General features: G+C 43.4%; 1 protein-coding gene across 1 annotated transcript; it reads right to left on the reverse strand.

Moving 5' to 3' along the window:
• Positions 1 to 2,307: 2,307 nt before the first annotated feature.
• POU3F4 (POU class 3 homeobox 4) lies at positions 2,308 to 6,321 on the reverse strand. Its single transcript, XM_044294339.1, has 2 exons — positions 4,803 to 6,321; positions 2,308 to 2,436 (listed from the first exon to the last, which is right to left on the reverse strand). Exon 1 carries the CDS (start codon positions 6,312 to 6,314, stop codon positions 5,283 to 5,285), a length of 1,032 nt encoding a protein of 343 aa, XP_044150274.1. The 5' UTR covers positions 6,315 to 6,321; the 3' UTR covers positions 2,308 to 2,436; positions 4,803 to 5,282.
• Between the last annotated feature and the right edge of the window lie 8,714 nt (positions 6,322 to 15,035).

The raw sequence follows: 15,035 nt of genomic DNA on the forward strand, positions 1-15,035 counted from the left end.
TATATTAGCTCAATGTATCAGAAAACCAACATACACCCTGCAAAGACCGACTGATAGGGACCTTAGATTGTGAGCTCCTGGGGACTGCAAGTGATGAGAATGTCTGTACAGCGCTGCAGATTATGTCAGAGATATCAGTGATGTAATAATAATTATAGCAAAAAGCTACTATATTTTTATTCTCTATGAAAAGCTATCTATCATCCATCTCATATCTATCTATTCATATTATATCTTTCTATCTATCTTATACAGTGTCGGACTGGGGTGCCTTGGGCCTACCAGTAAAATTTATTTTGGGGGCCCACCGTACGGATACATTCAAATATTACCTGCTCACACAGCGGGGGGCACCTGCTGCCAGATGATTTAATATGGGGGTCCCTGCAGCAACTTTGAGAAGGTAGAGAGACCCTGGGGGGAAGAGGACACCGGCAGCTTTCATCTATAGCTAAAAGTCATCTCAGCTCTGATCGTGTCTATAATAATATCTATCTCATATCTATCATTATCTATCTATCCTCTATCTATCTATCTATCTATCTATCTATCTATCTATCTATCATTATCTATCTATCTCCTATCTATCTATCTATCTATCTATCTATCTCCTATCTATCTATTATCTATCTATCTCATATCTATCTATCTATTATCTATCTATCTCCTATCTATCTATCTATTATCTATCTATCTCATATCTATCTATCTATTATCTATCTATCTATCAATCTATTATCTATCTATCTATCTATTATCTATCTATCTATCTATCTATCTATCTCATATCTATCTATCCATCTATCTATCTCATATATATCTCATATCTATCTATCTATCTATCTATCTGTTATCTATCTCCTATCTATCCTCTATCTATCTATCTATCTATCTATCTCATATCTATCTATCTATCTATCTATCTATCTATCTCCTATCTATCTATCAGGTCACTGTGATCATTTCACCCACATACAATGTAACATAAATCCGGATGTTCTCGGATAAATAATTGCTCCTCTCTCGTTCCTCATTTACATCCGGGAAGGGAAGCGGATACATAAATGAATCCATTTTCCTTCTTGTAGCGGCTGATTATACTGTTAGGTGTGGGGCGGCCGGGGCAGCGATTTACTGACCAGTGGCGTCCGGTTTGCCTCCTCCTACATCAGATCCGTCAGACAGTTTGGTTTAATCTTTATACAGGGAATGTTCAGGTCCCCCCCTCCCCCATCTTGTGTGAAGTTCCCTCCGGCCCCGTTCATTGCAGCCAAACCTCACCGGCCTAAAACACCAACTACTGGATTTTTGCTTCGATATAAACTTTAAGAAGAAAAGCAATGAAAAAAATGTGAATTTGTGAGACGGCTGTTTCCTTGTGTGCATTCAGATCACATCCCCTCCACCGGCCATTGAGCTCTGATTCAACATGGACGGCTGGGCCTTTGTGCGGATGACTGATGTTCTGGCCATTTAATACAGAAAGGGAGCGAGGACGGCATTTATATCGCACAAAACCCCAGCACAAGGCATCCTGGGATTTCTGCAGGAAGAGTCGCCCCGGCTTCACCCTCAAGATCCTCTAAATAAGAAAATCATAATGGCCGCCGTCTACCGGAAAAACAGAAAACTGGCAAAAAACATTCAGATTTCTGCTTCATTGCTTTTCATTCACCTCTTCAGTTCCCGGGAAGAGGGGGGGGGGGGGGGGGGCCATTTACTTCTAAATTAAATTTGCAAGTCAAAACATCTAAGCGATTTGTAAATGCGGCTGAAGAGACGCCGACCTCTGTGATAGAAATTATACAGAAATTATAGAGAGATCGTACAGAAGTCACACAGGCATTATACACATTTCTTTCTATGGATTTGTCATTTACCACAAATGTATCTAAAATTTCCCCAAAAATATTTACCATTTTCCATAATATTTTAACTAATTTTGCTCATGTTTACAAGCAATTCACAGAAGAGGTTTATAATAGAAGCCAAAGGCCCGTGTACTGAGCATCACACATCAAAGGACGTGGACGGGGCTCACTTTCCTCCACATTCTCTGCAATGTTTTTACATGAACGTTCATTTTCTAGCACTGACGCTGATTTTTTTTTTAATAAAATAAAAAATAATCATTTTTCTATCTGTTCTTTATTATTCCAGAAATTCTAATTAAAAATAATGGCATATTTTAATGATTATACATGTTTCTAGTTTTTAGAAAAATTATTTAGTATAAAAAAACTGAAAAATTATTTCAATTGAAAAAGTTGAAATTGTAAATATGATTCCAAAAGAATTTATTTCTAGGGAAAATCGTAATGCTCAAAAAATTGTGCAATTCTTACAAATGATTTTTTAAATCTCTAAACATTTTTTAGGATTTTATAAAATACTAATCCGTCTGGACAGGGAGTGTTTTCTTCGGAAATGTGTTTTCTGGAATAATAAAGAAAATGATAGAATTTATCATCAAGTCGAAACAAACCCACAAAAAAGTGAATATTCTATAAAAGGAGCATAAATGGAAACATTCACTGCAATTGAACTAAACATTTTCACATTTCAGGAATTTCTAAACCAGAATCTAGCACCAAACAAAATAAAATCACAATCAAAAGAGGAAACGCAAATATTATCTACAAGCAATGATGCCCAAAAAGTAACAAATTCAATTATAAACTCAAGAAAAATCTATTTTTTGCAGAGGGTATTGTTGTCTGGGTCGTCCCTCACCCACAATATTCCTGATATAAACACTGTCCACGGGAAACGCTACAGCGATGACACACACACAACCCATTTACTTGTCATTTTGTAAAAAATGTTTATTTGGTTCAATTTTTTTCTTTCTTTTTGATATTTTTTTTTACAACAAATAAAATATTGTGTCATTATAAACCCTAAACTAAAACCAGGTGTCGAACAAATAGTAACATCTGTTTTTGTATCTTTGCGCTTATTGTATCTTTAGACTTTTTGGCTTTTTTTTTCATTTTTTGTTACTTTTTTAAACAGATGGCAGAATTTACTGAAAATAAATAATTGGTAACTATTATAGGCAATTCTGAATAAAATACTTGGAAAAAAACAACTTGTAATGAAAATAGCGTTTATTATACATCAGATACTAAATGAATAAAGTAAATGATCTTTTTATTTATTTTTTAAATTAATAAATTCAAAAAAGTTCAATATACAAAACTGTACACTTATAAAGTTGGCAGAAACATTTTGTTGATTGTTTGGGGCTAAATTTTAGCTCTGACTGGAGAAGAATTGAAAATATCAAAATGTTTGGAAGTGAATATTTGCAGCAGTGAATATTTCTGATTATTGTGAAAAACAACATTTCACCCAAAAATAACAACAAAAAAATGCTAAAAATTACAAAAGGTCTCAGACCAGAAGATACATAACTATTAGTATATGGGATATGCGCACCTACAGCTCTGGATAACGGCTCTGTGTCAGGCCTGGGTGTGAGGCAGGGATCTAAGACTAAAAAAATAATAATTTGGGGTGCAAAAAATACAATTTTATAATATATTTCTAAACAATAATAGCAAGGTGTGTGGTTTGTATGCAAATGAATGACTCTCTAGATGTGATTTTAGAAGCGCACCGCATGGTATAATCCTATAGTATCTGATATCTGGAAGCATAGCTTTATAATATACAATATTACAAAAATTAAATAAAAAAATACAGAAAATGATATATAAATGTGCAAACCATATACATGCAGCTGGGAATGTGAGAAATAAGAATGAGCAATACATTTGGTGATTGGACTGACCTGTAGAATTCATGTTATGTGGGCATTATGGATTTAGAAGCCCCTACAGAGGTTTCACAGTCACATCCAGAGACCCCAGCAGTACTGAGACCACCAACAACTGTGGGTTTTCAGTGGATATGAGGACAGAAACGGTGAAATACAGAGACACAGAGAGGTAAAGAGTACAGAGACATACAGAGATACAGAAAGGTGAAGAGTACAGAGAGATACAGAGACACAGAGAGGTGAAGAGTACAGAGACACAGAGAGAGGAACAGGACAGAAAGATACAGAGACCCAGAAAGGTGAAGAGTACAGAGACATACAGAGACACAGAAAGAGGAACAGGACAGAAAGATGCAATGAAACAGAGAGATACAATTTGATACAGTGATGCAATGTGATGCAGAAAGATAGAAATTAATACAAAGATATAAAGATACAATGTGATACAGAGTCACAGTATAGAGAGATGAATATTACAGAGAGATACAATGTGATACAGACAGGATGCGATACATGGAGAGGGTCCTGTGACAATGTGATACAGACATGGAGAGGGTCCTGATATAATGTGATACAGACATGGAGAGGGTCCTGATACAATGTGATCCAGACATGGAGAGGGTCCTGATACAATGTGATACAGACATGGAGAGGGTCCTGATACAATGTGATACAGACATGGAGAGGGTCCTGTGACAATGTGATACAGACATGGAGAGGGTCCTGTGACAATGTGATCCAGACATGGAGAGGGTCCTGATACAATGTGATCCAGACATGGAGAGGGTCCTGATACAATGTGATACAGACATGGAGAGGGTCCTGATACAATGTGATCCAGACATGGAGAGGGTCTTGTCACCTGCCACCAGGACAGACGATGATACTGACACCTCTATACCAATCTGGGGGCCCCTCATACATGGGTGCGGGGTGGTCTGGTTCCTAGAGCCGGGAGTCTCATTAACAGTCACTGAGAAGACACAGCAGACATGGAGTTCTGCAGAAAGAGTAGTACCTTGCTACATAACAGTTCAAACCGGAGAGGATGATGAGGGTGATGATGACTGCAGGGACCATCCTGATAGAATTGCCAAGTATTGTGAGCACATGGAAGAAACCCAGGAGAAACCAGAATCCCAGATCCATCTCCAGAGAGAGGAGAAACGATTGTAAAACCGAAGTCACCTGAAATCTGATGATGTCATCAAGGCGCAGGGAGGTGAGAGGCACAGGTCTGAACAGGACTCCACAGGACACAGCAGCTCTGTCTCCTTCTATTGCCAGGTTTGGAACAAGCAGCTCCTCGAGTCTTTAGTGATTTTTTTTTATTTTTATACTTTTTCTTTGCTTTTTATTTTTTTGCAAAAGTTTTTGAGTATTTCTGTTCCGCCATAAAGAATAGAACATAAGTTAAAGACCCAAAAAAAAGTTCTTTCTTTCTCTTTTTATCTTAGAAAAACGGATTTTCCCATTGTCCGTGGGGTCGGGGCCGCAGTCAGAGGTCGTGGCAGGAGGGGTCTGCTTTGACATTGTGGGGGAAGCCCTCGTGCGGCTGGGGGTCCCCCGGGGGGGTCATCCTTTTCTCCTTTTGTCTTCTGTTGCAGAACCAGACCCGGACCACCTCCTTCTCCAGCTGCAGGCTGTCTGCCAGGGACAAGATCTCCTGGGCCGCCGGCTTGGGGCATTTCAGGAAGTGGGTCTCCAGGACCCCCTTGACACTCACCTCTATGGAGGTCCTCTTCTTCCTCTTCCTGCCCTGGGCGGCGATCTTGTCGATGCTGGTCGGACTGCCGGTGGAGGAGTCGGCCTCCTCCAGCCACTTGTTCAGCAGGGGCTTCAGCTTGCACATGTTCTTGAAGCTGAGCTGCAGAGCCTCGAACCTGCAGATGGTGGTCTGCGAGAAGACATTGCCGTACAGGGTGCCCAGGGCCAGCCCCACGTCCGCCTGGGTGAAGCCCAGCTTGATGCGCCTTTGTTTGAACTGCTTGGCGAACTGCTCCAGCTCGTCGGAGGTGGGGGTCTCCTCGTCCGAATGGTCCTGGCAGTGGTGGGAGCCCAGGTCCCCGTGGTCTTCTGCTCTCAGTACCGGGTGCAGGCTCTGGGGGGTCTGGGGTGGGGGGCTGAGGCCACCGTGCTCCAGCATGCCCGTCACCGAGAAGCCCGGCTGAGAGTAGACGTTGGAGGGCACCGGGCTGGCCCCCCAGGCATTGGGGTGGTTGGTGTGGGGGGAGTGGTGGCTGACATGGGGGGACCTGTGGTGGATGATGGTGCCCAGCTGAAGGTCCTCTCTGCCAGGTTTAATGTCCTGCTGATCCATGGTGGACCAGGGGTTGGCATCGCCCAGGCTGCCCATCCAGTGGTGGCCCAGGGGGTGGCCATTGCTGGGCATCCCCTGCAGGTAGTCACTTTGCAGCAGCTTCTGGGGGTTCCTGAAGGGGCTGCCCTGCTGCATGCCCCCCGCCGAGTCGGCATGGACCAGGGCTGACGAGCTGAGGATGCTGTAGGGGTTGGAGGCAGCTGTGGCCATGGCTGAGGAGCCCACCAGCTGGAATGTGCTCAGGGTGCAGCTCCAGCCTTTGACATCTACAAGGCAAGGAAAGCACGAACCGGTGAGTGAGTGACAGCCCCGCCAGCCAATGGCCCGCCAGGAGGAGGGACTGGGAGGCGAGGGGTTAAACGGGCCAGCCGGGACCCTTCATTGGCTCCTGCAGGATGAGGAGTCCAGGGGCCCCTGCGCTAACCCTTCCCTGCCCGGCACAGATGCGGTCATTGAGATGTGCAGGGGGCTGAGCAGGTCCTGGGCTCAGTCCACACAGACACGTCCACATGCGGCTCCACGACGGGAAGGAGCCTCCAGAGCCGGCATCCCTGCGGTACCGCTCGGAGGGAACTGACTGAGAAGAACCGCAGGATCCCCGGGACGGAGGAGAACGATCGTTATCTGCAACAGGGAGGCTGAAAATACCGTTATACAATCCTGTAGTGCACACAGCTCCTATATACAGTGTACAGTGCTCCTATATACAGTGTACAGTTCTCCTATATACAGTGTACAGTGCTCCTATATACAGTGTACAGTGCTCCTATATACAGTGAATAGGGCTCCTATATACAGTGTACAGTGCTCCTATACACAGTGTACAGTGCTCCTATATACAGTGTACAGTGCTCCTATACACAGTGTACAGTGCTCCTATATATACAGTGTACAGTGCTCCTATATACAGTGTACAGTTCTCCTATATATATAGTGTACAGTGCTTCTATATACAGTGCACAGTGCTCCTATATACAGTGTACAGTGCTCCTATATACAGTGTACAGTGCTCCTATACACAGTGTACAGTGCTCCTATATATACAGTGTACAGTGCTCCTATATACAGTGTACAGTTCTCCTATATATATAGTGTACAGTGCTTCTATATACAGTGCACAGTGCTCCTATATACAGTGTACAGTGCTCCTATATACAGTGTACAGTGCTCCTTTATATACAGTGTACAGTGCTCCTATATACAATGTACAGTGCTCCTATATACAGTGCTTATATATACAGTGTACAGTGCTTATATATACAGCGTTAAGTGCTCCTATATACAGTGCACAGTGCTCCTATATACAGTGTACAGTGCTCCTATATATAGTGTACAGTGCTCCTATATACAGTGTACAGTGCTACTATAAACAGTGCACAGTGCTCCTATATACAGTGCACAGTGCTCCTATATACAGTGCACAGTGCTCCTATATACAGTGTACAGTTCTCCTATATATAGTGTACAGTGCTCCTATATACAGTGTACAGTGCTACTATAAACAGTGCACAGTGCTCCTATATACAGTGCACAGTGCTCCTATATACAGTGTACAGTGCTACTATAAACAGTGCACAGTGCTCCTATATACAGTGCACAGTGCTCCTATATACAGTGTACAGTGCTCCTATATACAGTGTACAGTGCTACTATAAACAGTGCACAGTGCTCCTATATACAGTGCACAGTGCTCCTATATACAGTGTACAGTGCTCCTATATACAGTGTACAGTGCTCCTATATATAGTGTACAGTGCTCCTATATACAGTGTACAGTGCTCCTATATACAGTGCACAGTGCTCCTATATACAGTGTACAGTGCTACTATAAACAGTGCACAGTGCTCCTATATACAGTGTACAGTGCTCCTATATATAGTGCACAGTGCTCCTATATACAGTGTACAGTGCTACTATAAACAGTGTACAGTGCTCCTATATACAGTGTACAGTGCTCCTATATACAGTGTACAGTTCTTCTATATATAGTGTACAGTGTTTCTATATACAGTGCACAGTGCTCCTATATACAGTGTACAGTGCTCTTATATATAGTGCACAGTGCTCCTATATACAGTGTACAGTGCTACTGTAAACAGTGTTCAATGCTCCTATATATACAGTGTACAGTTCTCCTATATATAGTGTACAGTGCTTCTATATACAGTGCACAGTGCTCCTATATACAGTGTACAGTGCTCCTATATATAGTGCACAGTGCTCCTATATACAGTGTACAGTGCTACTATAAACAGTGCACAGTGCTCCTATATACAGTATACAGTTCTCCTATATATATAGTGTACAGTGCTTCTATATACAGTGTACAGTGCTCCTATATACAGTGTACAGTGCTCCTATATATAGTGCACAGTGCTCCTATATACAGTGTACAGTGCTACTATAAACAGTGTACAGTGCTTCTATATACAGTGTACAGTGCTCCTATATACAGTGCACAGTGCTACTATAAACAGTGTACAGTGCTTCTATATACAGTGTACAGTGCTCCTATATACAGTGCACAGTGCTCCTATATACAGTGTACAGTGCTCCTATATATAGTGCACAGTGCTCCTATATACAGTGTACAGTGCTACTATGTACAGTGCTCCTATATATAGTGTACAGTGCTCCTATATACAGTGTACAGTGCTACTATAAACAGTGTACAGTGCTCCTATATATTCAGTGTACAGTGCTCCTATATACAGTGTACAGTTCTCCTATATATAGTGTACAGTGCTTCTATATACAGTGTACAGTGCTCCTATATACAGTGCTCCTATATACAGTGTACAGTGCTACTATAAACAGTGTACAGTGCTCCTATATATACAGTGTACAGTGCTCCTATATATACAGTGTACAGTGCTACTATAAACAGTGTACAGTGCTCCTATATATACAGTGTACAGTGTTCCTATATACAGTGTACAGTGCTCCTATATATTCAGTGTACAGTGCTCCTATATACAGTGCACAGTTCTCCTATATATAGTGTACAGTGCTTCTATATACAGTGCACAGTGCTCCTATATACAGTGTACAGTGCTCCTATATATAGTGCACAGTGCTCCTATATACAGTGTACAGTGCTACTATAAACAGTGTACAGTGCTCCTATATATACAGTGTACAGTGCTCCTATATACAGTGTACAGTGCTACTATAAACAGTGTACAGTGCTCCTATATATTCAGTGTACAGTGCTCCTATATACATTGTACAGTTCTCCTATATATAGTGTACAGTGCTTCTATATACAGTGTACAGCGCTCCTATATATAGTGTACAGTGCTACTATAAACAGTGTACAGTGCTTCTATATACAGTGTACAGTGCTACTATAAACAATGTACAGTGCTCCTATATACACAGTGTACAGTGCTCCTATATATACAGTGTACAGTGCTCCTATATACAATGTACAGTGCTTCTATGTACAGTGAATACAGCTCCTATATACAGTGCACAGTGCTCCTATATACCGTGTATAGTGCTCCTGTGTACAATGTACAGTGCTCCTATATACAGTGTACAGTGCTCCTATATATAGTGTACAGTGCTCCTATATACAGTGTACAGTGCTCCTATATATAGTGTACAGTGCTCCTATATACAGTGCTCAGTGCTCCTATATACAATGTACAGTGCTCCTATATACAGTGCTTATATATACAGTGTACAGTGCTACTATAAACAGTGTACAGTGCTCCTGTGTACAGTGCTCCTATATATACAGTGTACAGTGCTCCTAAATACAGTGTACAGTGCTCATATATACACTGAACAGTGCTTCTATATACAGTGTATACAGATCTTGTGTACAGTGTACAGTGCTCCTATATACAGTGTACAGTGCTCCTATATACAGTGTACAGTGCTCCTATATATAGTGTACAGTGCTCCTATATACAGTGTACAGTGCTCCTATATATATAGTGTACAGTGCTCCTATTTACAGTGCTCAGTGCTCCTATATACAATGCACAGTGCTCCTATATACAGTGCTCATATATACAGTGTACAGTGCTACTATAAACAGTGTACAGTGCTCCTGTGTACAGTGCTCCTATATATACAGTGTACAGTGCTCCTAAATACAGTGTACAGTGCTCATATATGCAGTGTACAGTGCTCCTATATACACTGTACAGTGCTTCTATATACAGTGTACAGTGCTCCTATATACAGTGTACAGTGCTACTATAAACAGTGTACAGTGCTCCTATATATACAGTGTACAGTGCACCTATATATACAGTGTACAGTGCTCCTATATACAGTGTACAGTGCTTCTATATACAGCGTACAGTGCTACTATAAACAGTGTACAGTGCTCCTATATATACAGAGTACAGTGCTCCTATATACAGTGTACAGTGCTCATATATACAGTGTACAGCGCATCTGTGTACAGTGCTCCTATATACAGTGTACATTGCTCCTATATACAGTGTACAGTGCTTCTATATACAGTGTACAGTGCTCCTATATATACACAGTGTACACAGCTCCTATATATACAGTGTACAGTGCTCCTATATACAGTGTACAGTGCTACTATAAACAGTGTACAGTGCTCCAGTGTACAGTGCTCCTTTATATACAGTGTAGAGTGCTCCTATATACAGTGTACAGTTCTTCTATATACAGTGTACAGTGCTCCTATATACAGTGTATAGTGCTCCTTTGTACAGTGTACAGTGCTCCTATATACAGTGCATCTATATACAGTGTATAGTGCTCCTATATATAGTGTACAGTGCTCCTATATACAGTGTACAGTGCTCCTATATACAGTGTACAGTGCTCCTATATACAGTGTACAGACAGTGCTTCTATATGCAGGATATATTGATACTACATACAGTGTACACAGCTCCTATATACAGTGTATAGTGTATACAGCTCCTATATACAGTGTACAGTGCTCCTATATTCATTGTACAGTGCTCCTATATACAGTGTGTAGTGCTCCTATATACAATGTACAGTGCTCTTATATACAGTGTATAGTGCTCCTACATACAGTGTACAGCTCTCTTATATACAGTGTACAGTGCTCCTATATACAGTGTATAGTTCTCCTATATACAGTGTTCCCATATACAGTGCTCCTTTATACAGTCTATACAGCTCCTATATACAGTTTACAGTTCTATATACAGTGTACAGTGCTCCTATATACAGTGTGCAGTGCTCCTATATACAATGCTCCTGTATACAGTGTACAGTGCTCCTATATACAGTGAATAGGGCTCCTATATACAGTGTACAGTGCTCCTATATACAGTGTACAGTGCTCCTATATACAGTGTATAGTGCTCCAATATACATTGTATAGTGCTCCTATATACATTGTATAGTGCTCCTATATACATTGTACAGTGCTCCTATATAGATTGTACGGTGCACCTATATACAGCGTATAGTGCTCATATATAGTGTACAGGGCTTCTATATACAGTGTACTGTGCACCTATATACAGTGTATAGCGCTCCTATATAGTGTACATGGCTTCTATATACAGTGTATGGTGCTTCTATATGCAGTGTACAGTGCTCTTATATACAGTTTACAGTGCTCCTATATACATTGTATAGTGCTTCTATATGCAGTGTACAGTGCTCTTATATACAGTGTACAGTGCTCCTATATTAGGGTTCGGATTAGTTCTTCTATATACAGTTTACCGTGCTCCAATAATCAGTGTACAGTAAGTTAACAGTTCTCCTATATACAGTTTACAGTGCTTCTATATACAGTGTATAGTTCACTTATATACAGTGTATTGTGCTCCTATATACAGTTTGCAGTGCTCCTTTACATAGATGTACAGTTATCCTATATACAGTGTATTGTGATTCACTGCTACTGAATAATAAATAATGGACAGGGACCTACTGGTGCTGTACAATGTATAGTGCACAGGGATCCACTGGTGCTGTACAATGTATAGTGCACAGGGATCCACTGGTGCTGTGCAATGTATAGTGCACAGGGATCCACTGCTGCTGTACAATGTATAGTGCACAGTGATCCACTGCTGCTGTACAATGTATAGTGCACAGGGATCCACTGGTGCTGTACAATGTATAGTGCACAGGGATCCACTGCTGCTGTACAATGTATAGTGCACAGTGATCCACTGCTGCTGTACAATGTATAGTGCACAGGGATCCACTGCTGCTGTACAATGTATAGTGCACAGGGATCCACTGCTGCTGTACAATGTATAGTGCACAGGGATCCACTGGTGCTGTACAATGTATAGTGCACAGGGATCCACTGCTGCTGTACAATGTATAGTGCACAGGGATCCACTGGTGCTGTACAATGTATAGTGCACAGGGATCCACTGCTGCTGTATAATGTATAGTGCACAGGGATCCACTGCTGCTGTATAATGTATGGTGCACAGGGATCCACTGGTGCTGTACAATGTATAGTGCACAGGGATCCACTGGTGCTGTACAATGTATAGTGCACAGGGATCCACTGGTGCTGTACAATGTATAGTGCACAGGGATCCACTGCTGCTGTACAATGTATAGTGCACAGTGATCCACTGCTGCTGTACAATGTATAGTGCACAGGGATCCACTGGTGCTGTACAATGTATAGTGCACAGGGATCCACTGCTGCTGTACAATGTATAGTGCACAGGGATCCACTGCTGCTGTACAATGTATAGTGCACAGGGATCCACTGGTGCTGTACAATGTATAGTGCACAGGGATCCACTGCTGCTGTACAATTTATAGTGCACAGGGATCCACTGGTGCTGTACAATGTATAGTGCACAGGGATCCACTGCTGCTGTATAATGTATAGTGCACAGGGATCCACTGCTGCTGTATAATGTATGGTGCACAGGGATCCACTGGTGCTGTACAATGTATAGTGCACAGGGATCCACTGGTGCTGTACAATGTATAGTGCACAGGGATCCACTGGTGCTGTACAATGTATAGTGCACAGGGATCCACTGGTGCTGTACAATGTATAGTGCACAGGAATCCACTGCTGCTGTACAATGTATAGTGCACAGGGATCCACTGGTGCTGTACAATGTATAGTGCACAGGGATCCACTGCTGCTGTATAATGTACAATGGATAGAGATCCTTCGCCGCCGCCGCTGGTTACTGCAGCCGCTTCCACCTCTTATTGGTCTGCAGATCCCATTAAGTCTAGCGCCGGGTTGAGCGGCATTCACATTAGCATACATTTTCATCTGTTTAGCAGAAATAAAGGAAGGAGCCTGTGCACAAAGTCATTAAGGCTTTAGTTTCTGGAAGACGCCACAACCAGAAGAAGAGGGGGCAGCTCTGCAGAAAGAAGGTAAGATCGTGGGATACAAGAGGAGCAGGGGCAACAAGGGGCAAAATGGAAGAGGAGAAGGGGCAACAATGGGCAGGATGGAAGATGAGCAGGTGCAACAAGGGGCAGGGTGGAAGAGGAGCAGGTGCAACAAGGGGCAGGGTGGAAGAGGACAAGGGGCAGGATGGAAGAGGAGCAGGTGCAACAAGGGGCAGGGTGGAAGAGGAGCAGGGGCAACAAGGGGCAGGATGGAAGAGGAGCAAGGGCAACAAGGGGCAGGATGGAAGAGGAGCAGGGGCAACAAGGGGCAGGATGGAAGAGGAGAGGGGCAACAAGGGGCAGGATGGAAAAGGAGCAGGGGCAATAAGGGGCATGATGGAAGAGGAGCAGGGGCAACAAGAGGCAGGATGGAAGAGGAGCAGGGGCAACAAGAAGTAGGATGGAAAAGGAGCAGGAGCAACAAGAAGCAGGATGGAAGAGGGGCAGGGGCAATAAGGACAGGATGGAAGATGAGGAGGGGCAACAAGGAGAAGGATGGAAGAGAGTCAGAGGCAACAAGGTACAGGATGGAAGAGGAGCAGAGGCAACAAGACGCAGGATGGAAGAGGAGCAGAGGCAACAAGAAGCAGAATGGAAGAGGAGCAGGGGCAACAAGGGGGAGGATGGAAGAGGAGCAGGGGCAACAAGAAGCAGGATGGAAGAGGAGCAGGTTGGCACAAGAAGCAGGATGGAAGAGGAGCAGGGGCAATAAGGGGCAGGGTGGAAGAGGAGCAGGGGCAACAAAGGGCAGGATGGAAGAGGAGCAGGGGCAACAAGGTGAAGGATGGAAGAGGAGCATGGGCAACAAGGGGCAGAATGGAAGAGGAGCAGAGGCAACAAGAAGCAGGATGGAAGAGGAGCAGGAGCAACAAGAGGCAGGATGGAAGAGGAGGAGGGGCAACAAGAAGTAGGATGGAAGAGGAGCAGGAGCAACAAGAAGCAGGATATAAGAGGAGCAGGGGCAATAAGGTCAGGATAGAAGAGAAGCAGGGGCAACAAGGAGAAGGATGGAAGAGAGGCAGGGGCTACAAGGGGAAGGACGGAAGAGGAGCAGAGACAAGAAGAAGCACGATGGAAGAGGAGCAGAGGCAACAAGAAACAGGATTGAAGAGGAGCAGGGGCAACAAGGGGCAGGGTGGAAGAGGAGCAGGGGCAACAAGTGGCAGGATGGAAGAGGAGCAGGGGCAACAAGGGGCAGGATGGAAGAGAAGCAGGGTCAACAAGGGGCAGGGTGGAGGAGGAGCAGGGGCAGCAAGAAGCAGGATGGAAGAGGAGCAGGGGCAATAAGGGGCAGGATGGAAGAGGAGCAGGGGCAACAAGGGGAAGGATGGAAGAGGAGCAGGGGCAACAAGGGGCAGGATGGAAGAAGAGCAGAGGCAACAAGAAGCAGGATGGAAAAGGAGCAGGGGCAACAAGAGGCAGGATGGAAGAAGAGGAGGGACAACAAGAAGTAGGATGGAAGAGGAGCAGGAGCAACAAGAAGCAGGATGGAAGAGGAGCAGGGGCAATAAAGGGCCAGGATGCAAATGGCAGAGTTGGGTGCATTATTTTAGGAGAGCAGGG

Source organism: Bufo gargarizans, chromosome 5 (assembly GCF_014858855.1).
Source record: "Bufo gargarizans isolate SCDJY-AF-19 chromosome 5, ASM1485885v1, whole genome shotgun sequence".
NCBI classification, from domain to species: domain Eukaryota; kingdom Metazoa; phylum Chordata; class Amphibia; order Anura; family Bufonidae; genus Bufo; species Bufo gargarizans.